Source organism: Phoca vitulina, unplaced genomic scaffold (assembly GCF_004348235.1).
Source record: "Phoca vitulina isolate PV1807 unplaced genomic scaffold, GSC_HSeal_1.0 scaffold8, whole genome shotgun sequence".
Taxonomy (NCBI): Eukaryota; Metazoa; Chordata; class Mammalia; order Carnivora; family Phocidae; genus Phoca; species Phoca vitulina.
The window spans coordinates 41,295,621-41,319,162 of record NW_022589711.1 but is presented as its reverse complement, the minus strand read 5'-3'; the positions used below and the strand labels follow the sequence as shown (position 1 = coordinate 41,319,162).

Sequence of the window (23,542 nt, the reverse complement as noted above, 5' to 3'; positions counted from 1 at the left end):
TTAAGGTCTTAAAATAATGGAGTTCTCGGAGGAAGCAAGATGGTAGAGGGAGGAGTAGGGGACCCTGTTTCAACTGGTGCCCTGAATTTAGCTGGATATCTATCAAATCATTTTGAACTCAACCCACGAAATCAGCCTGAGATGTAAGAATATATATTTGGATCTCTACAAGCAAAAAAGCGACTGCTTTTTGCAAGGTAAGATGTGTGGAGTCATGAATCTGTGGGGAGATATTGGAAGATAAACAGAAGGGGGAGGGAGCCTCCATAAGCTGGCTCCTGGAAAGTGATATAACACCAGAGCACGAAATTGGAACTCTTAGAAATCTGCTCTAGTGAGAGACAGCCCTCTCTGAAAGGGGCTCTGGAAATGAAAAGGCAGAATTCTAGGTAGGGCATTGTGGACTCGGGATAGGAGGAACCACAGAGCAAAAGGGGGTTCCTGAACTGGTAGAGTGCTTGAGTTGTGGAGCCAGGAAGCAGGTTATGGTCAGTGAGCCCAGGAAGGGACTCTGAGCTCCAATAACCATAAACGCAATTGCCCTTCTCTTGAGCAGCCTGAAAAAATCTGGAACTTGTGCCTGTGACCGGGAAAACCTCGCCAGAGCTTCTGGTAGCGGCCAGAATGGACTTTAGAGCAGCACCCAGGCATGATCCAGGAGCTTCGGGGATGCGCATGAGCCGGCGGCTGCTTGCGGTTTTAGAATCTCTAAGGGTGGTGGCACTCCGGGATCCCTGGGATGATCTCTGAGAGAGCTGCTGTGGGCACGCACTGTGGGAGACTGCGGTTTTCGGCGGCGCATACAGAAGTGGAGACTGTTTGTCCTGGAGGGTTTATTGAAGAGGCCAGACTGTGAATTTTCTGCTCTGGGCCAGAGGTTTGGCTGCGGCCATTTTTGGTCTGGTCCTCTGAAGAGGCGTGGAAAGCCCCCAGGGAACAAAAGCCACATAGAGGACCCGTTTCCACAGAGCCCATCCCCCTGACGGGGGGCGGGGCAACTCCGCACAGGCAGGGTTACCTGAGAAACAGCACGGCAGGCCCCTCCCCCAGAAGACAGGCTGGAAGAACAGGTGGACGACAATCCTATGGATCCCATAAGCCTGTAAAATCCCAATGCCAGGGGAAAATTGTATATTGAGCTCCAGGTGTGGCCTCATGACTTGTTTATTTTTCCCAGATAAAAATTCTCCTTTTTTTCTTTTTCTTACACTTTTCCTGTTTTTTTTTTTTTTCTTTTTACCTTCTCATTTCAACTAGATGTTTATTATATCAACTTGTATCTCATAGTCGCTTTTTAACTTTTATTTTTTTCACACATATATTTTTTATAGATATATGCTTTATTTTAGTCCTTTTTCACTCTATTCAATTTTACCTTTATATAAATACATGTTTTACTTTCCTTGTAATTTTGGGATGTAGTGTCTTCTAACACACAGACCAAAATACACCCAGGAACAACTGAAACACCCTGCTTTGTCCACACTGAGAGAGATTACAGCACCCTTGTCCCTCTCCCACCTTAAAAAAATTTTTTTTAATTTTTAAATTTTATTCTTGTGTTTCATTTTGGCTTTGTTTGGTGGTGGTGGCTTCTGACCACTCCAGATTTTGCTAGGGTGCATCTTGCTTGGGTGTTGGTTGATATTTTGGACTCTGCTCATTCACTCAACCATCCCTTGACAGAATGACTAGGAGGAGGAACTCTCAACAAAGAAAAGAAACAGAGAAAATGTCCTCTGCCACAGAACTAATAGATATGGACATGAGAAGATGGCAGAGATAGAATTCAGGATAGCAATCATAAAGCTAGGTTTGAAAAAAAGCATTTAGTGACAATATAGCATCTCTAAGAGCAGAAATGAGATCTAATCAAGCCGCCTGGGTGGCTCAGTTGGTTAAGCGACTGCCTTCGGCTCAGGTCATGATCCTGGAGTCCCTAGATCGAGTCCCGCATCGGACTGCTCGAGTCCTGCTCGGCGGGGGGTCTGCTTCTCCCTCTGACCCTCCCCCCTCTCATGTGCTCTCTCTCTCTCTCTCTCTCTCTCATTCTCTCTCTCAAATAAATAAATAAAATCTTAAAAAAAAAAATGCTATGAATGAGATGCAGTCTAAACTGAATACTCTAACATCTAACGTAAATGAGGCAGAAGAAAGAATTAGTGTTCTAGAAGATAAGCTGATGGAAAGGAAGGGAGTTGAGGAAAACAGAGATAGGCTGCTAGTAGCACATGAGAAAAGGATTGGAGAGATTAATGATGCCATGAAACGTTCCAGTGTCAGAATTATTGGGATCCCCAAGGGGGTGGAGAGAGAGAGAGAGGGCTAGAAGGTATATTCTAGCAATTCATAGCTGAGAACTTTCCTAATCTGGGGAAGGAAACAAGCATTCGAGTCCAAGAAGCAGAGAGGACCCCTCCCAAAATCAATAAAATAGATCAATACCCCGACATATAATAGTGAAGCTTGCAAATTTTACAGCCAAAGAAACTATCCTGAGAATAGCCAGGAGAGGAGGTTGCTTACATATAGAGGGAGGAACATCAGAATAGACCTGTCCACAGAAACCTGGCAAGCCAGAAAGGGCTGGCAAGACATATTCAGGGTACTAAATGAAGAGAACATGCAGCCAAGAATACTCTCTCCAGCAAGGCTGTCATTCAGAATGGATGGAGAGATAAAGAGCTTTCAGGACAGGCAGAAACTGAAAGAATGTGTGACCACCAAACCAGCCCTGCAAGAAATATTAAGGGGGATTTAGTAAGTGAAGAGAGGCCCCCAGAATCACACGGACCAGAAAGAAACAGAAAATCTATAGAAACAGGGGCTTTACAGGCAATACAATGCCACTAAATTCATATCTTTCAGTAGTTACCCTGAATGTAAATGGGCTGAATGTTCCCATGAAAGGACACAGGGTTTCAGATTGGATAAAAAAGCAGGACCCTCCATATGCTGTCTAGAAGGGACTAATTTTGAACCTAAAGACACCTCCAGATTGAAAATGAGGGGATGGAGAACCATTTACCATGCTAATGGACCTCAAAAGAAAGCTGGGGTAGCAATCCTCATGTCAGACAAATTAGATTTTAAACCAAAGACTGTAGTAAGAGATGTAGAGGGACACTATATCATACTTAAAGGGTCTATCTAACAAGAAGATCTAACCATTGTAAATATCTATGCCTCCAACATGGGAGCAGCCAATTATATAAACCAATTAATAACCAAAATAAAGAAATATATCAATAATAATACATTAATAGTAGGAGACCTCAACACTCCACTCACAGCAATGAACAGATCATCTAAGGAGAAGATCAGCAAAGAAACAAGAGCTCTGAAGCACACATTGGACCAGATGGAATTCCTAGATATATACAGAACATTCCACCCTAAACAACAAAATACTCATTCTTCTTGAGTACACATGGACCGTTCTCCAGAATAGACCACATACTGGGTCACAAATCAGGTCTCAACTGATACCAAAAGATTGAGATTATTCCCTGCATATTTTCAGAACACAATGCTTTGAAACTGGAACTCAACCACAAGAAGAAATTTGGAAGGAACTCAAACACTTGGAAGTTAAAGAGCATCCTGCTAAGGAGTGATTGGGTCAATGAGGAAATTAAAGAAGAACTTAAACAATTCATTGAAACTAATGAGAATGAAAATACATTGGTCCAAAACCTAAGGGATACTGCAAAGGCGGTCCTAAGAGGGAAAAACAGTCATCCAAGCCTTTCTCAAAAACTTAGAAAAATCACAAATGTACAAGCTAACCTTACACCTAAAGGCCCTGGAGAAAGAACAGCAAATAAAGCCTAACCCAAGTAGGAGAAGAGAAATAATAAAGTTTAGAGCAGAAATCAATGAAATAAAAACCAGAAAAACAGAATAGATCAACGAAACTAGAAGCTGGTTCTTTGAAAGAATTAAGATCAATAAACCTCTCACCAGACTTATCCAAAAGAAAAGGGAAAGGACCCAAATCAATAAAATCATAAATGAAAGGGGAGAGATTACGACTAACACCAAGGAAATAGAAACAATTATTAAAAATTATTACTAGCAACTGTATGCCAACACATTAAGCAACTTGGAAGAAATGGACACATTCTTGGAAACTTGTGAACTACCAAGACTGAAATAGGAAGAAATAGACAACCTGAACAGACCAATAACCAGTAAGGAAATTGAAGCAGTAATCAAAAACCTCCCAAAAAACAAGAGTCCAGGGCCAGATGGTTTTCCAGGGGAATTCTACCAAACATTTAAAGAAGAAATAATACCTATTCTACCGAAGCTGTTTCAAAAAATAGAAATGGAAGGAAAACTTCCAAACTCGTTCTATGAGGCCAGCATTACCTTGATCCCCAAACCAGACAAAGACCCCATCAAAAAGGAGAATTACAGACCAATATCCCTGATGAACACGGATGCCAAAATACTCAACAAGATCTTAGCCAATAGGATCCAACAGTACATTAAAAGGATTATTCACCATAACCAGGTGGGATTTTTTCCTGGGATGCAAGGGTGGTTCAATATTTGGAAATCAATCAACGTGATAGAGCACATTAATAAAAGAAAAGACAAGAACTATATGATCCTCTTAATTGATGCAGAAAAAGCATTTGACAAAATACAGCATCCTTTCCTTTTTTGGGTGTTGAGTTTGATAAGTCCTTTATAGAAGATTAAAATTCTTCAAAGTATAGGGATAGAGGGAACATACCTCAATATCATAAAAGCCATCTGTGAAAAACCCACAGCAAATATCATTCTCAATGGGGAAAAACTGAGAGCTTTTCCCTTAAGGTCAGGAACACGTCAGGGATGCCCACTCTCACCATTATTGTTCAACATAGTACTAGAAGTCCTAGCTTCAGCAATCATACTATAAAAAGAAATAAAAGGCATTCAGATTGGCAAAGAAGAAGTCAAACTCTCTCTCTTCACAGATGACATGATACTTTATGTGGAAAAACCAAAAGACTCTGCCCCCAAATTACTAGAACTCATACAGCAATTCAGCAATGTGGCAGGACACAAAATCAATGCACAGAAATCAGTTGCATTTCTATACATTAAAAATGTAACTGAAGAAATAGAAATTAAGGAATCAAGTCCATTTACAATAGTACCAAAAACCATAAGATACCTCGGAATAAACCTAACCAAAGAGGTAAAGGATCTATACTCTAGAAACTACAGAACACTTGTGAAAAAAATTGAGGAAGACACAAAAAGATGAAAAAACATTCCATGCTCATGGATTGGAAGAATAAACATTGTGAAAATGTCTATGCTGCACAGAGCAATCTACACTCTCAGTGAAATTCTTATCAAAATACCATTGACATTTTTCACAGAGCTGAAACAAACAATCCTAAAATTTGTATGGAACCAGAAAAGAACCTGAATCACCAGGGGAATGTTGAAAAAGAAAACCAAAGCTGGGGGCATCACAATGCCTGACTTCAAGCTAGATTACAAAGCTGTGATCATCAAAATAGCATGGTATTGGCACAAAAACAGACACATAGATCAATGGAACAGAATAGAGACTCCAGAAATGGACCCTCAACTGTATGGTCAACTGATTTTTGACAAAGCAGGAAAGAATATCCAATGGAAAAAAGACAGTCTCTTCAACAAATGGTGTTGGGAAAATTGGACAGCCACATGCAGAAGAATGAAACTGGACTATTCTCTTACACTATACACAAAGATAAACTCAAAATGTGTAAAAGACCTCAACGTGAGGCAGGAATCCATCAAAATCCTAGAGGAGATCATAGGCAGTAACCTCTTTGACCTCAGCCACATCAACTTCTTTCAAGACACGTCTCTAAAGGCAAGGTTAACAATAGCAAAAATGAACTTTTGGGAATTTGTGAAGATAAAAAGCTTTTGTACAGCAAAGGAAACAGTCAACAAAACAAAGAGGCAACCCACAGAATGGGAGAAGATATTTGCAAATGACATTACAGATAAAGGGCTGGTATCCAAGATCTATAAAGGACTTATCAAACTCAACACCCAAAAAACAAATAATCCAGTCAAGAAATGGGCAGAAGACATGAACAGACATTTCTCCAAAGAAGACATACAAATGGCCAACAGACACATGAAAAAATGTTCAACATCACTAGCCATCAGGGAAATACAAATCAAAACCACAATGAGTTAGCACCTTACACCAGTTAGAATGACAAAAATTAACCAGGCAGGAAACAACAAATGTTGGTGAGGATGTGGAGAAAGGGGAACCCTCTTACACTGTTGGTGGGAATGTAAGCTGGTACAGCTACTCTGGAAAACAGTACGGAGGTTCCTCAAGATGTTAAAAATAGAGCTACCCTACAACCCAGCAATTGCACTACTAGGTATTTACCCCAAAGATACAGATGTAATGAAAAGAAGGGGCACATGCACCCCAACGTTCATAGCAGCAATGTCCACAATAGCCAAACTGTGGAAGGAGCCGAGAAGTCCTTCAACAGATGAATGGATAAAGATATGGTTCATATATACAATGGAATATTACCCAGCCATCAGAAAGGATGAATACCATTTGCATGCACATAGATGGAACTAGAGGGGATTATTGTAAGTGAAATAAGTCAAGCAGAGAAAGACAATTATCATCTGGTTTCACTCATATGTGGGACATAAGGAATAGTGTGGAGGACCACAGGGAAGGTAGGGAAAACTGAATGGGAAGAAATCAGAGAGGGAGACAAACCATGAGAGACTCTAGACTCCAGGATACAAACTGAGAGTTACAGAAGGGAGGGGGTGGGGGATGGAGTAACCGGGTGATGGGTACTAAGGAGGGCACATGTGGTGATGAGCACTGGGTGTTACATGCAACTAATGATTCATTGAACACTACATCTGAAACTAGTGATGTTCTGTATGTTGGCTAACAACATAATTATAAAAAAAAAATAAAGGAGTTCTCAATGTATTTACAGTATACTGGTGAAGATATGTTAAATAATGAAATGAAACGAAGATGAAAACTAAGGAAAGTGTGATTATAAGTTTGGATAGTGCTCAGATGGAAGGAACATTGCCTTATGAGACCCTGACCTAGGCTGAGGGGTCAGGAAAGGCTCTTTTGTGAAAAGTAACACTTGAGCTGATTAGAAGGATGAGTAGGAGGTTACTAAGGAAAGGAATTGGGGTGTGGATGAAATGAGTGTGTGCACGTATGTGCATACTCATAGGTTTATAAAGAGTGCTGACTGTGGGGCTAGGCGTACGGGCAGCATTGCATGTAGCGCATGCTGGTAGCAGTACTTGCAGTGCTGGTTGTCATCAGCTGTTGGCATCTGATACTGCCCTTATCGTATCCTCTTGCTGATGTGATGGAACAGTTAGCCCTATGGTACAGATGAAGCCCCTGCATCAGAGATGAAGTGATGTACTTGGGGCCGCACAGCTAAGCCGATGAAAGTGCCAGATTTCAAACTAGATCTCTCCCCCTCGTCTCGAATATTTCTTCTAATAGCCATCTCAGTACTTGAGATTTCTGAGTTCATCTTCTGTGAAACGTGAAGGAGATGAAGTCAAACTTTGATAGCTTCTTCCACCCCAGGGCCTGCTCTCCGCTGCCAGACCATCTCCCTCCCCCTCAGCTCCCACCTGGCCTAGGAGTTTACTCTTCCTTTACTTATTCCTGTTACATTTTGGTAGTTTTCCCATCAACATCTTTCTTTTTTGTTCTCCGTTTACATTGGCCTTTTTTTTTTTTAAGTTTGTATGAAAGGTTGCATGAGTTCAGCTTGAAATAAGTGAATTGGGGGTGGAGGGTACACAGTATCCTGTCTGATTTAAAGGGGACATATTCCCTTCACTTCTTGGAGTATTATTTGGAGAAGGTTGCCAGTTTGGCTTCTACACTTATTCTTAAAACCATCTCCAGTGGCATTTGTTATAATCATTGTAACAGACTCACTCCCCTAACCCTCTTCTACCCTTTAAGATCGCTTATTCCCGGGTTCATTGCCTGTTCCATGATAAACCTCCCCTGTCTGCCTCCTAATACTTGAGGTTCTTTCAGTTTTCCTTTTTGAAACTTAGAGACTTTCCCTAATATTATTTTCCCTAGAGACTTTTCCTGATGTTATCAACTGCTTTGTATCCTATCACAGATGGCATATTTTATGAAACATTTTATCCTGTAAATTTAACTCCTGAGAAATCACCAGACTATATGTGAAGAACATGAGGTTCTACAGAAGGAAGGTGTTATGTAGATTTATTTCTTTAAACTAATTGTAATCATACTGGTGTGCTATTGTGTTACTTTTTTTGGAGAATTAAGATAATATCACTTCACGGGCGCCTGGGTGGCTCAGTTGGTTAAGCGACTGCCTTCGGCTCAGGTCATGATCCTGGAGTCCCTGGATCGAGTCCCGCATCGGGCTCCCTGCTCGGCAGGGAGTCTGCTTCTCCCTCTGACCCTCCCCCCCTCATGTGCTCTCTCTCATTCTCTCTCTCTCAAATAAATAAATAAAATCTTTAAAAAAAAAAAAAAAAAGATAATATCACTTCAAAGTAAAACAGTTTGAGATACCGCCATGGGCATAATGTATTTTTCATGATTAGAATAGCTTCTCTGTTGGATCTCCCTGGCCTATTTTAATCTCCTGTTAGTCCCATACTGTTCTGTAGTCCCAGGGGGACAGGCATTCTTTTTAGAAGAGATAACAGTTGATTTTCACTTCCCAGGATTTGGCTCTGGCAGATAACTATTTTCTTTTTTGAATTTTAACAGTGTTATTGAGGTATAATTTACATTCCACAAAATTCACACATTTAAAATTCAGTTATTTTTTGGAAATTTATAGAGTTGTACAACCATCTAACAATCCAGTTTTGGAAGTTTTCCATCATCCTAGAAAGTTCCATGGAACGTATTTGCAGCAATCCCTCGTCCCTCCTCTCCAGCCCCATGCAACCACTGATTTGCTTCTTGTCTTTTTAGATGTGCCTTTTCTGGGCATTTCACGTAAATAGAATCATACAGTATATAGTCTTTCGTGCTTGGCTTCTTACATTTAGCAAAATGGTTTTGAGAAGCTCACCCATGTTGTACCAGTAGCTTGTGGTTTTTTATTTCTGAGTGATGTTTCACTGTATGGGTATACCACATTTTGTTTTTGTCCACTAACCAGTTGATGGATATCTGTATTATTTCTGTATGGGGGTGTGATATCAGAAATGCTACCATGAACATTCGTGGTCTTTGTGTGATGTATATTCTCACTGTACTTGGGTAGATTCCTAGGGGTGAAATTGCTGGGTTGTTATGTTACATTCTCACCAGCGATGAATGAGGATTCTAGTTTCTCTACATCCTTATAAAAACTTGGTTTTGTCTTGATGACAGCCATTCCAGTGCCATGTAATGGTATCTTATTGTGGTTTTAATACGCAGTTTCCTAATGAGTAATAATGTTAAGCATCTTTCCATGTGCTTATTACTTTTTCAAAATGTTTATTCCAGTATTTTATCCATTTTGATGTTGGGTTGTCTTTTCATTATTGAGTTGTAATAGTTCTCTATATATTCTATATTTGAGTCCTTTATCAGATGTGTGAATTACAGATACTTTTTTCCAGCCTGTACCTTGGCTTTTTATTTTCTTAATTAAATCTTTTGAAGCACAGAAGTTTTTAAAATTGTAATGAAATCCAACTTTTTATTTGTTTTCTTTTTATGCTATATGGTCCTGGTGACTTATCTGAGACTTCTTTGACTAAACCAGAGTCACAAAGATTTTCTCCTATGTTTATTTCTAGAAGTTTTATAGCTTTAGCTGTTATGTTGAGGTCTGTGATGCATTTTGAGTTGATTTTTGTGTATGCTTGAGGTAAGGGTCTGAGTTATTTTGTTGCATATTAGTATTGACTTGTTCCAACACCATTTATTGAAAAGACTATTTTCCCCCATTTAATTGTCTTGTACCTTTGTTGAAAAGCATTTTACTAAAAATATAAGGGTTTGTTTCAGAATTCTCAATCCTGTGCCATTTATCTGGTGGTCTATCTTTATGCTAGTTCCACACTGTCTTGACTATAGCTCTGTAGCAAGTTTTGAAATCAGATAGTGTGAATTCTCCAAATTTGTTCTTATTTTTCAATATTATTTTGGCTATTCTAGTTCTTTGCCTTTTCATGTGTTTTAGAATTAGTTAGTAAATAGCTACAAAAAGACTGCTGGGATTTTGATTGGGATTGCTCTGACTTTATAGATCTTTTTTTTTTTTAAGATTTTATTTATTTATTTGACAGAGAGAGAGACAGCGAGAGAGGGAACACAAGCAGGGGGAGTGGGAGAGGGAGAAGCAGGCTTCCCGCGGAGCAGGGAGCCCGATGCAGGGCTCGATCCCAGGACCCTGGGACCATGACCTGAGCCGCAGGCAGACGCTTAACGACTGAGCCACCCAGGCGCCCCTATAGATCATTTTAGAGAGAATGGAATTTACCAATCCATGAACACTGCATATCTGTCCATTTTTGGTCTTATTTGGTTCCTTTCATTAGCATTTTATAATTTTTAGTATATAGATCTTACACATATTTTGTTAGATTTATATGTAAACATTTAATTTTAAGTGTGCTATTGTAATGCTCTTAAAAAAATCAATTTCTCATCCCTCCTCACCATTGCAATTTTGGTCAAACCCTATCAGTCATCTTCTTCCATGTTGTATTTGAATCTGGCCAAATACCAGCTACTACTTTCTTACAAAATAAAGTAAGTAGCTGCTAAAATTTTTCATTTGTGGTTTCTAAGAGATAAAGGGATGAACAATTTTTATTATTTTGAGTCAGTGATTGGTCAGTAGTTGTTCAGTAAGACTGTCATGTTAGTCTGCTTACATTCCTAATAACGTAACACACAAACCTTTTCTCAAGAGGTTTGGTCTGTTGGGAAAGGGTGAGCACATAACCTTTCTTCTCTCCTCTGCAGGTGTCGCAGCTTCCCTGGAAGTCTCCGAGAGCCCTGGGAGTATCCAGGTGGCCCGGGGCCAGACGGCAGTCCTGCCCTGTACCTTCACTACCAGCGCTGCCCTCATTAACCTCAATGTCATTTGGATGGTCATTCCTCTCTCCAATGCTAACCAACCTGAGCAGGTACTTCTGTTTCATTCCATGCTACCTCTCAAACATTGATCTTTTCAGAAGAGGTGGGTAGAAAACCATCCTGAGTACATATTTGATTTCTAGAATAAGGTAGCACTTTCAGTGAGCCTGTGCTGTTTTAAATCTTACTCCTGTGTTATTAGTCAACTATCAGAAGAGATTATCCTCTTTTTAAGAGACTTCTTTTTTTTTTTAACAGATGTCAAGGGACTCCTTCTGAGAATTTTATGTAGGAACCTGGAATTTTATCAAAAGGCATTGCTGATAGGAAATACCAAGACAGAAAAAGCAAAGTATACTTTGACAGGAAGGGACTGACACTGACACAGGTGGATGAGAGTATGTTTTAGAGACAGTGATAATGTTAAGGAAGTAAAATTAGATAGTAGTACTTGATTTATTTGGCTAATTTCACAAGTGTTTTAAAATAAACACAGCCAGGCATACTAGCCAGCCTCAAAGAGTCTCAGATAAATTAGGGTACATGAAAACAGAAGCTACTACCCAATTACGGGTAAAAGGCCCATAATTTGTATTAACCATTGCAGAAAATGATGCTCAGAAAATTAATGAATAGTAATCATGATTATACCTTTATTCCCAAAGATAATTTATTACTGTTACGAAGCTTTACTGCTTCTGTAAGCTTATTACTGCCTAAAAATATCTGATAAGCTAAATTTTCTGATATGAATTCAAATATGTATATTTAATAGGAGCTTTTTTTGTTTCTTCAAACCATGGAATTTATTATAATTAGACTGAGCCTTTGAGATCATTTTATTCAACCTTATCATTTCAGGAGGCAAGGAAAGACTTGACTGTAGTTACTCAAACATTTACAGATAGAGCTGAAATAGAACCAAGTTTTCATTCTCAGCCCACAAGGCTTTTTGTAACACCATCCTGAGTCCTGTCTCATGAATAGTTAACTTTGATAATAGAAATTGACGAAAGAAGAGTCATAGACCTACAACTCTTCTTCCCTTTTATGACATTCATTTATATTCAGGCTATGACTATGATCTATCATTTTGTCACCCTAGTAAGCCTGAGAATGGCAGTGCTGATTTTTTAAACTTTTTATTTTGGAATTATTTGAATAAAAATACTTACGGGCTGATAGTAAGATTGCATTCAAGACATTTTCTGTATTGTGATGACTTAGACAAGGGAACAGTGTTATTCCAACTTGGGATATGAGAATTTAGAATCCCAGAATATACCTATGCACTGGTGCTATAGTAAAAAGCGGGTGACAACTATAAGATGAGAAATACAGTATTCCAATGTTTGGTGCAGTCTACTATCTACCAGTTAGTTATTGTTATGTGCTATGTGTCTAGAAGGGGGTGTAGTGGCTTATTTATTTATTTTGCTTTCTTTTTCAGGTCATTCTGTATCAGGGTGGACAGATGTTTGATGGTGCCCCCCGGTTCCATGGTAGGGTAGGATTTACAGGCACCATGCCAGCCACCAACGTCTCTGTCTTCATTAATAACACTCAACTGTCAGATACAGGCACCTACCAGTGTTTGGTCAATAACCTTCCAGACAGAGGGGGCAGAAACATTGGGGTCACTGGTCTCACAGTTTTAGGTGAGTGACAGGATGTTCCAGGCATCTTGGCTTTGTTCATGATACGACTTTTCTCTTGAGCATATTTATTTCTGCCCATCTTCTACACACTTGCTCTGATCATGTCCTTTTCCAGTCTCCTCTCCTGTCTGCCCTCTTTGGACTCTGCTTCTCTCTGCTTTTTACACATAATCTTCACATCCGTTTCTCCACTTCTGGTGGCTCTCTAAAGCTTCTTAAATGATTTGTTCTGAAAGTGGAGAAAGGGTGTAAAATACTATCACAAGCGGCCTCTCGCTTTTCTCCAGCGTTTATGAGATAGGACTTATCATTGAGAGCAAGTTAAATCAAGAATCATTTATTCCGAGTATGAAGTAGAAGTTTCAGCACATGTGAGAAGAAAATGATTATTTCATTGTCTACGTAACACTGAGTAGGCTCCCCACAGTTCTCGGCTTACACCTAATGTCCTGGTATAATTTCAGTAAGACCTCCTTTTACTCTGAAAAGTTTAAGAATGATAAGTTATTTGATCAATTTGGTCTTAGTACTGAGACCATACAGATTTAGGGTCTTTTTCAAGGTGGCATAGACAATGAACAATAAAGCTAAGATTAAAATGTAGATCTCTTGTCTCAACCAGGTACTTCTCCCATTATACGGTATAGTTAGACTATCTCATACTAAATTAAGTCCATTCTAAACATGTTTTATTTCTCACTTCTGCCTCTGAAATAAAACACTGCCTCCTAAATGCATACTTGTGGTAGAGAAGGCTGATGCTGTTGATTGTCCTCCAACCTATTCATGTCTCAGAATCTACTCCCTTATTCCTTGGCAAATTTTGCCCTTCCGTTTCCCTCCCATTGTTGAGTTATTTGAGAATATCAGTACTGGGGCTTTTTGCCATTTTCCCTCTTTGGGTGACAATATGCTATATAGCCTTGGTGCCTTGTTTTCCTAATCTTCAAACAAAATAAGAAAACTAAGGACCAGGTTGGGGATTTCTATCCTAGAAATACTGTAATATGGTTAAAATCGTAGAATTTTTAATTATATTATTTTTATATCATGTATGTTACATTATATTTTATATATTGTATATTTATATTATATAGAATGTTTAATTACACAGAGATTTTTATTAAATATGGAGATTTAAAAATACTTGAGTACTGAATACAGAGTACTGATGGAATTTCAATGTTTTTCTGACGTTTATACCTCTAAGTTAGGTACTATCTTCCCACAGTATCTAAGTTTATTTTTTCAATTTTTAAAGGAAGAAAAAAAGTGCCTTAATTTATCTTATAGTTACTGCTACCTTCAAAGAATTATTTTGGGTTTCCTTGACAGCATCATGATGGCAATGATGAAGGCAGTAATTGAGGAGATTGGTTTACCCCATCACAGCAATTATGATTCTCTGAGATTTTTTACTTTTCCTACCTTACACCCTTTCATTGTTCTCTCTGCCCCCACCCGCTTTCTTTCCTGGTTCCTCTGTCTACTGCACTTATCTTTTATGCATTCATACATTCATTTTTGAAAGGTTGAACACATTTGTTGAAAAGTCATTAGCAAGTACATCATCACTTGGATTTAAACTTTACTTTTTATGTACCCCAGCATGAGACTCCAAGCTGTGGGCTTAGTTTATATTTTTATTTGCTTGCATTCTTACTGCAGAGCACCACCTTCTTCCTTTACTGCCCTTTTTGGGTAATTTTTTATTTCGTGTCCTTTGTGTCCTTATCTGCCTTAACATGTCCACTGAGTTACGACCAAGCAGTAGACATACATGAACCTCACTCTAACTTCCCCCACTACAAAGCAGAATAGTGTAAATTAGGCCTGTCTGGTTTTTGTTTGTAAAGTAACAAAGGACCTTGTTCAGAGAGTAGCTGCCTTGGTCAGTGGTTGCTCTTCCTTGAAATATCTTTTCTAAAAGTGGCTTCTTTCAGGAATTAAAAATATTTTTTAATTGTGGTAAAATACACACAACATGAAACTTGCCATCTTGGCCAGTTTTTAAGCATATGGTTCTGTGGTGTTAGGTGCATTCACATTGCCGTGCAGCCATTCTCCAGCACTCTTTTCATCTTGCAAAACTAAAACTCTGTGCTCATTAAACAATGTTTCCTTCTCCTACCAGCCGTAGGTAACCACTTTTTTATTTTCTGTTTCTGTGGATTTGACTACTCTAGGTGCCTCACAGAAGTAGAATAATTCTCTTTTTATGACCGCCTTATTTCACTTAGCATAATATTCTCAAGGTTCATCCACGCTGTAGTATGTGTCAGAATTCCCTTCCTATTCAAGGCTGAATAATATTTCATAGTATGTATGTACCACATTTTATTTATCTGTTCATCCATCCATGGACACTTGGGCTGTTTCCATCCTTTGGCCTCTGTGAATCATGCTGCTGCATACATGTGTGTGCTCACTAATGTCTCTGAAGGCCATCTGTGGGCATAAAGACCTTAAACATTCTTCTTTAGAGGAAGGAGAGTGAAACCAAGACCATAAGATTCCTTGAAAATAGAATGAAAGGGTCTAGCCCCTTTTACATGTTTGCCCCCTGTGAGCCGAAGTTGGGGGTCCTGCACCTGTGCCCAAGCCCCGTGAATAGTACCTGACAAGCCACGGGCTTCCCTCATGAGGTAGTCTTCTGGTATGTGTCCTACAAACATTGTTCTCTGAGGTTCCAGCGCCCTGAATGTTGATGTTCTCTCCGTCATCAGTTGGCTTACAGTAAATGCATCTTTATTCCTTACTCTTCCTATTATAGTTCCCCCTTCTGCCCCACACTGCCAAATCCAAGGATCCCAGGATATCGGCAGCGATGTCATCCTGCTCTGCAGCTCAGAGGAAGGCATCCCTCGGCCAACTTACCTTTGGGAGAAGTTAGACAATACCCTCAAGCTACCTCCAACAGCCACTCAGGGTATGTATGGTGTTGCTTTACTCATTTGATCAGTTACCATGCCAAATTAAAATTCTAAGACTCATGAAGTAATTAAATTTAATAGATTTTGAAAATAACACACTGTGTTTGTAACTGCTGAAAAAGCTATCTAAATCATTTTGTGTTTTCAACTTTAAAGAGAATAAAACATTTTCTCTCTCATGTGCTGCCTTTATGTATCTCATCCAGTGGTAACTATGTATGGACATTCCATTCTATTACAGTGAAGATTTAAAATAGCTAAATGGTACCTTCTTTGTATTGTTAAGTAAAATAATCCTTGAAGTTTATAACTGAGAAGCCACTTTCTTCTTGAGGCACAGTTGCCTCTTTTAGTATGAGAAACATCAGCATGATCATGGGGGGTCAGTCATCCTGTTTTCAGCCTCAAGTCTAGTTAGAGGAAGAAGATGGGAAAGAGAACAGGAAAAGACCTCAGATCATGGGAGAACCAGGAGTTGATCACACCAAACAGGTAAAGAAGGAGGAGACATGAGTGTCATCAGTGATTTTCTACATGTAAATCCAGCGATTTAAATTGGTTAATAAAGGAAATACTCTAGAAAATTTGAGGAAAACTGATAGAATGAGGGAAAATTATAGAATTATATATAAAATCTTCTATTCCAAGAAAATAAAATATAGTGGCCTTGAGTGTTGCATCATCTGTGATACAGGGTAGGTTTCTTGTAGCATTCTCAGGGCAGGTGTATAAATCTTAAGTTAAAGAGTTGGCAGTTAATAAGGGGGGTCCCAAACAACCTGAATTATGGCTGATAAGCTTGAATCGTATTGATGGTCGATGGCTGTCATCGAAACGCAAAGTCCTAACTTGTGTGGTAAAGGTAGCATGTGAAAGAACCAGGGCCACCAGCCCTGTAAGAGCCTGTAAATTTTCTGTAAGAATCCCAACAGAAATATTAATGGACCTTTCCATCATTTTTTAATTTACTCAGCCCAAAATTAATTATTTAAAAAAACTTCTCAGTGACAGGGGCATAATAACTTTTGGCTTACTCTGGTAATGATTACTGCAATACCATTGTTCCCCATGGATTGCTAAATTGCTAAATGTTTCAGCCACACTGTGGGGTAAATAGGTTTTTTTGTGAACTAACTTGTTAATCTCACTATTTACATGTAAGTGGCATGTTTAATCTAGCTCTTGTGTTAAAATCCTGAAAACCATATTTAAATTCCAGATTTTTCCAGTATCTATTTCAGTGACAGTTTACCTCTCTGGGCCTGTGTAGCCTTTTTTTAAAATAAGGGGATTAAATAATCATTTACAAGGTTCTTTGTATCAGCACTAAGATTCTATGATTTATATTAAAAACATTTCTGTGAAATATTGGGCTGAGTTTGGAATTACAAATGAATGCTAAGAGTGGTTGTTTGTATGTAAGTTGAGAAATACACTGTAGAAAGAGCCTATCACATCTCTTTGTCTCTGAATAAATGTATCAGTCAAGTTTTTTGGTATCTTCTTTGCAACTTAAATATTTTTCAGTACTTTAGGTAGGAAAGTGAACTTGAATGCTAAAGAAGAAAATGTTTGGCTTTTGTAATTCAAACTCTGGATTAGTTATCAGAATTACTTTGAATAACTTTCTTTATCATAATAATGCACATTAAGTGAATCAGATTTTTTATTTAAATTTACCTCTTGGGACTGATACTAATAAAGAGATCTCAAAATAGTATATAATACCAAAATAACAGATTTTAAAAACACTTTACTAATATGTTTGCAGGTGTTTAATATAAACTCAACATGTATTCTCTGAGAAAAGAATATTTGACATCAGGGAAGGGCACTCTAGAAGTCAAATTAGTGACAGGGGCATAATATTTGGGGATTAGAATTGTCCTTATGTGTAGGGGCTAGCTTGAAGGAGCTCCTTCTGGCCAAATCTGGGACAATCTGAAAATTAAAATAAATATATAATCTATTGAATAAAATGAAAATCCCCGAATCCTTGCTGATATGCATAAATAAATGGGAGAGAAGGAAATGTGTTTTCTTAGAGTTAGAATGACAACTAATGTTTGTAGAAGGAACAGTGGAGATTGAAAATCACCATTGGTGTCAAAATAGTGGGCAAAAGTTTGATGAGGAACTAGATATTTACATAGTTCCAAAGTGTGCCCCTATAGATTCCTTATTAATTACAAGATAACTTTATAATGGAGAGACCTGGTTGATACCACTTTAACTGAGTGATCAAAGTGAACATTACCAATACTGTTAGAAACTGATATCCTGTGCCTACTAATATATGTATGCCTTGAGAAGGACACAGCATCATTTCTGTGGTATTCTATGTCACAAACACATAATCTGAATCCAGTCATGAGGAAGCATCAAACAGAGCTGAAGACAAAACTGTTCCAGATTGAAAGAGACTAAGGAGTTAAGAAAATACAATGCAGAATCCTGGATTAGAATCTGGACAGGGGAAGAGAGAGCCATAAAGGACATTACTGGTACAGCTGATGGAATCTGAGTGTACACTGTAGATTGGATAATACTACTGTATTGATGTTAAATTTCTTCACTTTGGAACTTGTACTGTGATTATGTAAAGAATGTCTTTGTTCTTAGGAAATATGAAGTACTGTTTGGCCCGTGCTTCTAAGGTCTGCACAACTGGCCCAGGTTTCATTAAGTGTCTGGGCCTGTGGGGCGCCTGGGTGGCTCAGTCCGTTAAGCGTCTGCCTTCGGCTCAGGTCATGACCCCAGGGTCCTGGGATCGAGTCCCGCATCGGGCTCCCTGCTCCGCGGGAAGCCTGCTTCTCCCTCTCCCACTCCCCCTGCTTGTGTTCCCTCTCTCGCTGTGTCTCTCTCTGTCAAATAAATAAATAAAAAAAAGTGTCTGGGCCCGTGTCACAGTTCACCAACGCCTGCCTCAGTGGCTCGCAACCGGGTGGAGACATTTTTGGTTATCACAACTGATACAAGAGGGGTTGCTACCAGCGGCTAGTGGGTAGGGGCTAGGGATGCCACCACAATAAAGAATTATCTGGCCCATGGGGCACCTGGGTGGCTCAGTTAGTTGAGCATCCAACTCTTGATTTCAGTTCAGATCATGATCTCATGGGTTGTGAGATTGAGCCCTATTTCTGGTCCATGCTCAGCGCAGTCTGCTTTCCCTCTCCCTCTGCTCTTCCCTCCCCCACAACTCGTTCTCTTTCTCTCAAATAAATAAAATCTGAGAAAAAATAAAGAGTTATCTGGCCCAAAATGCCAATGAGTGAATGACATTAATATATTTTCTAATGTTAAATATCCTTGCATTTCTGGAATAAAGTCTATATGATTGTGATTATTTTTTAATAAACTGCTCCATTCGGTATGCTAACATTTTAATAGAATTTTTGCGTTTGTGATCATAAGTGAGAATGGCTTATGGTTGTTTTTTTTTTCTGTCTTCCATTGCCCTGGTTCAATTTTAGTATCAGATTATATAAGGGTCTCATAAAATGAGTTAGGCAGTTTTCCCTCTTTTTCTATACTCTGATATAGTATGAATAAGATGGAGATTATTTGATGATTTTGTAAATTTGCCTATAAAATCTTTGCCTTGCTGTTATATTTTGTTGGTAGCTTTTTGACTACTGACTACTGTTGGTAGATATTTTTCTAGGGATATAAGTTTACTTAGATTTTCTGTATCTTCTCTATTTTTTTTTCTTTAAGATTTTATTTATTTGAGAGAGAGAAAAAGAGTGCATGCATGATTGGGGAGGGGAAGGAGAGAGGGAGAAACAGACCCCCCACTGAGCAGGGAGCCCCATCTAGGGCTCGATCCCGGGACCCTGAGATCATGACCTCAGCCAAAGGCAGACGCTTAACCGGTTGAGCCACCCAGGCACCCCTCTTCTCCATTTTTCTAGAAAACATCTTTTTTTGTCTGAGTTTATACATATTGGCATCAAGTTGTTCATATATTCTATGAAGTCAGGAGAGTGTATTTAAGAGTACAGGTTCTGGAGTCAGAGGACGTGATTTGGAATCCTGGCTCCGGGGATGACTGGTTATGTGACCTTGTGCCTTAGTTTTCTTACATGTAAAATGAACACAATAATACTAATTCCCTCACAGGGGTGGAATAAAGATTAAATGAAAACACGTGTAAAACCTTTAGAACAGCATTTGGCATGAATAAGCATTTAATAAATACTAATGTTTTTATTATCATTAGTATTATTTTCTTGTATATTTTAAAACTTATATTCCCTTTTTCATTATTAATTCTGTTTATTTATGCTTTTTCATCTTTATTTTTTGGATCAATCTTGTTAAATCAAGCTTTCGATTTTATACTTTTGTATACTGATATTAATTCTGTTGTTCATTTATTCATTCAACAAATATATGCTGGACACCTCCTAGGTTCCAGACACTGTTCTAGCTGCTGGAGATGCAGTGGAAAACAGAACAGAAATGCTTCTTTCCTTGATATCAAGAACTTACTTTCTAGTGGGTGGAGACTGAATGTAACGAATCAATAAATCGCAATTTATTACCATATGATGCCTTCTGGGGGGAAACATGGAGGAAGGTAAAATGGATTCGTTGGGGCATGAGTTCTGCTGCAATGTTGAATAAAGTGCTTAGGGTAAATCTCACCAAGAGGATGATACTCTAAAAATGATGTAAAAATGATGAAAGAATGAGCTTTGTGAATATGGGGGCTGGAGAGTATTCCAGGCAGAGGGAACAGCCATCTGAAAGTCCTGAGGTCAGAGTGCGCCTCATGTTTTGGATGAACAGCAAAGAGGCCAGTGTGTTTTGAGTGGAGCAAGTGAAGCAGAGGATAGTAAGAGCTGTGATGTCCAGTTACAGGTGCTAGGATGGAGATACAGGCACACCTCACAGATATTGTGGGTGTAGTTGCAGACCACCATAATAAAGCAAATACCATAGTAAAATGGGTCAAGTGAATTCTTTGGTTTCCCAGTGCATGTAAAAGTTATGTTTGCATTATACTGTAGTCTGTCAAGTGTGCAATAGCATTATCTCTAAAAAAACAATGTATGTACCTTAATTTAAAAGTACTTTATTTCTAAAATATGCCAACCATCATCTGAGCTTTCAGTGAGTTACTATCATTTTGCTTTTGGAAGGTCTTGGCTCCGACTTGATGGCTGCTGACTGATGAGGATGTGGTTGAGGGTTAGTGTGGCTGTGGCAATTTCTCACGATAAGACAACAATGAAGTTAGCCACATTGATTGACTCTTCCTTTCATGAATGCTGTCTTTGTAGCATGTGATGCTCTTTTGATAGCATTTTACCCACAGTAGAACTTCCTTCAAAATTGGAATCAGTTCTCTCAAACCCTGCCACTGTTATGTCATGTAAGTTTATGTCATATTCTGAATCCTTTGTCATCGTTTCAACAGTCTTCATAGCATCTTTGCCAGGAGTAGATTCTATCTCAAGAAACCACTTTCTTTGCTGATCCATAGGAAGCAGCTGCTCATCCTTTAAGAATTCTATCATGAGATTGCCCCAGTTCAGTCACATCTTCAGCTCCACTTCTAATTCTACCACCTCTGTACTTACTTCCTCCACTGGGGTCTTGAACCCCTCAAAGTCGTCCGTGAGGGTTGGACTCAACTTCTTCTAAACTTCTGTTAAGCTATTTGACTTCTTCCTAGGAATCACGAATGTTTTTAATGGCTTCTAGAATGGTGAGTCCTTTCCGGACTCAGATCCATCAGAAGAATGACTACCTATGGCAGCTACAGCCTTATGAAATGTATTTCTTAAATAGTAAGACTTGAAAGTCAAAAGTGCTCCTTAATCCATGGTTGGCAGAATGGATGTTGTATTAGCAGGCACAGAAACAACATTAACCGTGTTGTCTATCTCCATCAGAGCTCTTGGATGACCAGATACATTGTCAGTGAGCAGTGATATATATATATATATATATATTTTTTTTTTTTTTTGACAGAGAGAGACACAGTGAGAGAGGGAACACAAGTAGGGAGAGTGGGAGAGGGAGAAGCAGGCTTCCCGTGGAGCAGGGAGCCCGATGTGGGGCTCGATCCCAGGACGCTGGGATCATGACCTGAGCTGAAGGCAGACGCTTAACGACTGAGCCACCCAGGCTCCCCAAGCAGTGATATTTTGAAAGGAATCTTTTTTTTTTCTGAGCAGTAGGTCTCAACAGTGGGCTTAAAATACTCAGTAAACCATGTTGTAAACAGATGTGGTATCATCTAGGCTTTGTTGTTCCCTTTATAGAGCACAGGCAGAGTAAATTTAGGATAATTCCTAAGGGTGCTAGGATTTTCAGAATGTGAATGAGCATTGGTTTCAACTTCATTAGCCCCTAACCAAAGAGTCAGCTTGTCCTTTGAAGCTTTGAAGCCAGGCATTGACTTCTATTTATGAAAGTCCTAACTGGCATCTTCTTCCAGTAGAAGACTATTTTGACTACATTGAAAATCTGTTGTTTAGTGTGGCCACCGTCATGAATGATCTGAGCTAGATCTTCTGGAGAACTTGCTGCAGCTTCTCCATCAGCACCTGCTGCTTCCCCTTACACTTTCATGTTACAGAGATGGCTTCTTTCCTTAAACCTCATGAACCCACCTCTGCTAACTTCCAACTTTTCTTCTGCAACTTCCTCACCTCTCTCAGCCTTCCTAGAATTGAAGAGAGTTAGAGCCCTGCTCTGGATTAGGCTTTGGCTTAAGGGAATGTTATTGCTGGTTTGATCTTCTATCCAGACCACTAAAACTTTCTCAGTATCAGCAGTAAAGCTGTTTTGCTTTCTTGTCACTCATTTGTTCACTGGAGTAGCACTTATAATTTCCCCCAAGAGTTTTCCCTTTGTATTTACAAACAACTTGGCTGACTGTTTGGTGCAAGAGGCCTAACTTTTGACCTGTCTCGGCTTTCAACATGCCTTTTTCACTAAGCTTAATCATTTCTAGCTTTTGATTTAAAGTAGAGATGTGTGGCTCTTCCTTTCACTTGAACACTTAGAAGCCATAGTAGGGTTATTAATTAGCCTGTCTCAGGGAAGAAGGAGACCTGGGGTGAGGGAGAGAGATGGGAGAATGGCCAGTCACTGGAGCAGTCAACACACACAAAACCTTTGTCCATTAAGTTTACTGTCTTATATGGGTGCATTTCATGGCACCCGCAAACAATTACAAGAGTAACATCAAAGGTCACCATAACCAATATAATAATAATGGAAAAGTTTGAAATATTGTGAGAATTACCACAAGGTGACACAGAGACACAAAGTGAGCGGATGCTCTTGGAGAATGGTACCAATACCCTTGTTCAACCCAAGGTTGCCACAGTCCATCAATTTGAAAAAAATTCAATTATCTGTGAAGTACAATAAAACAAGGTATGGCTGTGTATATAATGAGAAACTTGTTAATTGTATTATTCAAATATTCTTTATCTTCACCAACATTTTATCTGTTTTAGTTATTATTTTATGAGAGAGATGTGTTTAAAAGTCACACAGTAGGATTGTGGATTTGTCACTTTGTCCTTGCAGTTATTGCCAATTTTTTTTTACGTACCCTCAGTATTTGTCATTATCTGCTTACAGAGTGTTATATCGCCCTGATTTTCTATGCTTAATATGCATTTTTGCCTTATTTTAATTGTTATTAAAATTCCTACAGTAGGTTTCTTTGGTTAATTTTTGCTGGTATGTTTCTATTTTATGGTTCATTTACTTTCAGGTTTCCATATTTTAAGTTTTAGGTGTATTGCTTGTAAGCAGCATGTGTTTGGATTTAATTTGGTTTTCAATCTACAGTCTGAGAGCCTCGTTCT

The 23,542-nt window shown here is 38.9% G+C and overlaps 1 protein-coding gene across 3 annotated transcripts in view; it reads left to right on the top strand.

Annotated features, from left to right (window-relative positions):
• Positions 1-23,542, top strand: part of IGSF11 (immunoglobulin superfamily member 11) — a 141,567-nt gene that overhangs the window by 105,772 nt on the left and 12,253 nt on the right. For all 3 annotated transcript variants that reach the window (XM_032406604.1, XM_032406605.1, XM_032406603.1), the window contains exons 2-4: positions 11,000-11,163; positions 12,564-12,771; positions 15,545-15,700. In XM_032406604.1, the coding sequence (XP_032262495.1) occupies positions 11,000-11,163; positions 12,564-12,771; positions 15,545-15,700 (528 nt within the window). The remainder of the gene's footprint in view (positions 1-10,999; positions 11,164-12,563; positions 12,772-15,544; positions 15,701-23,542) is intronic.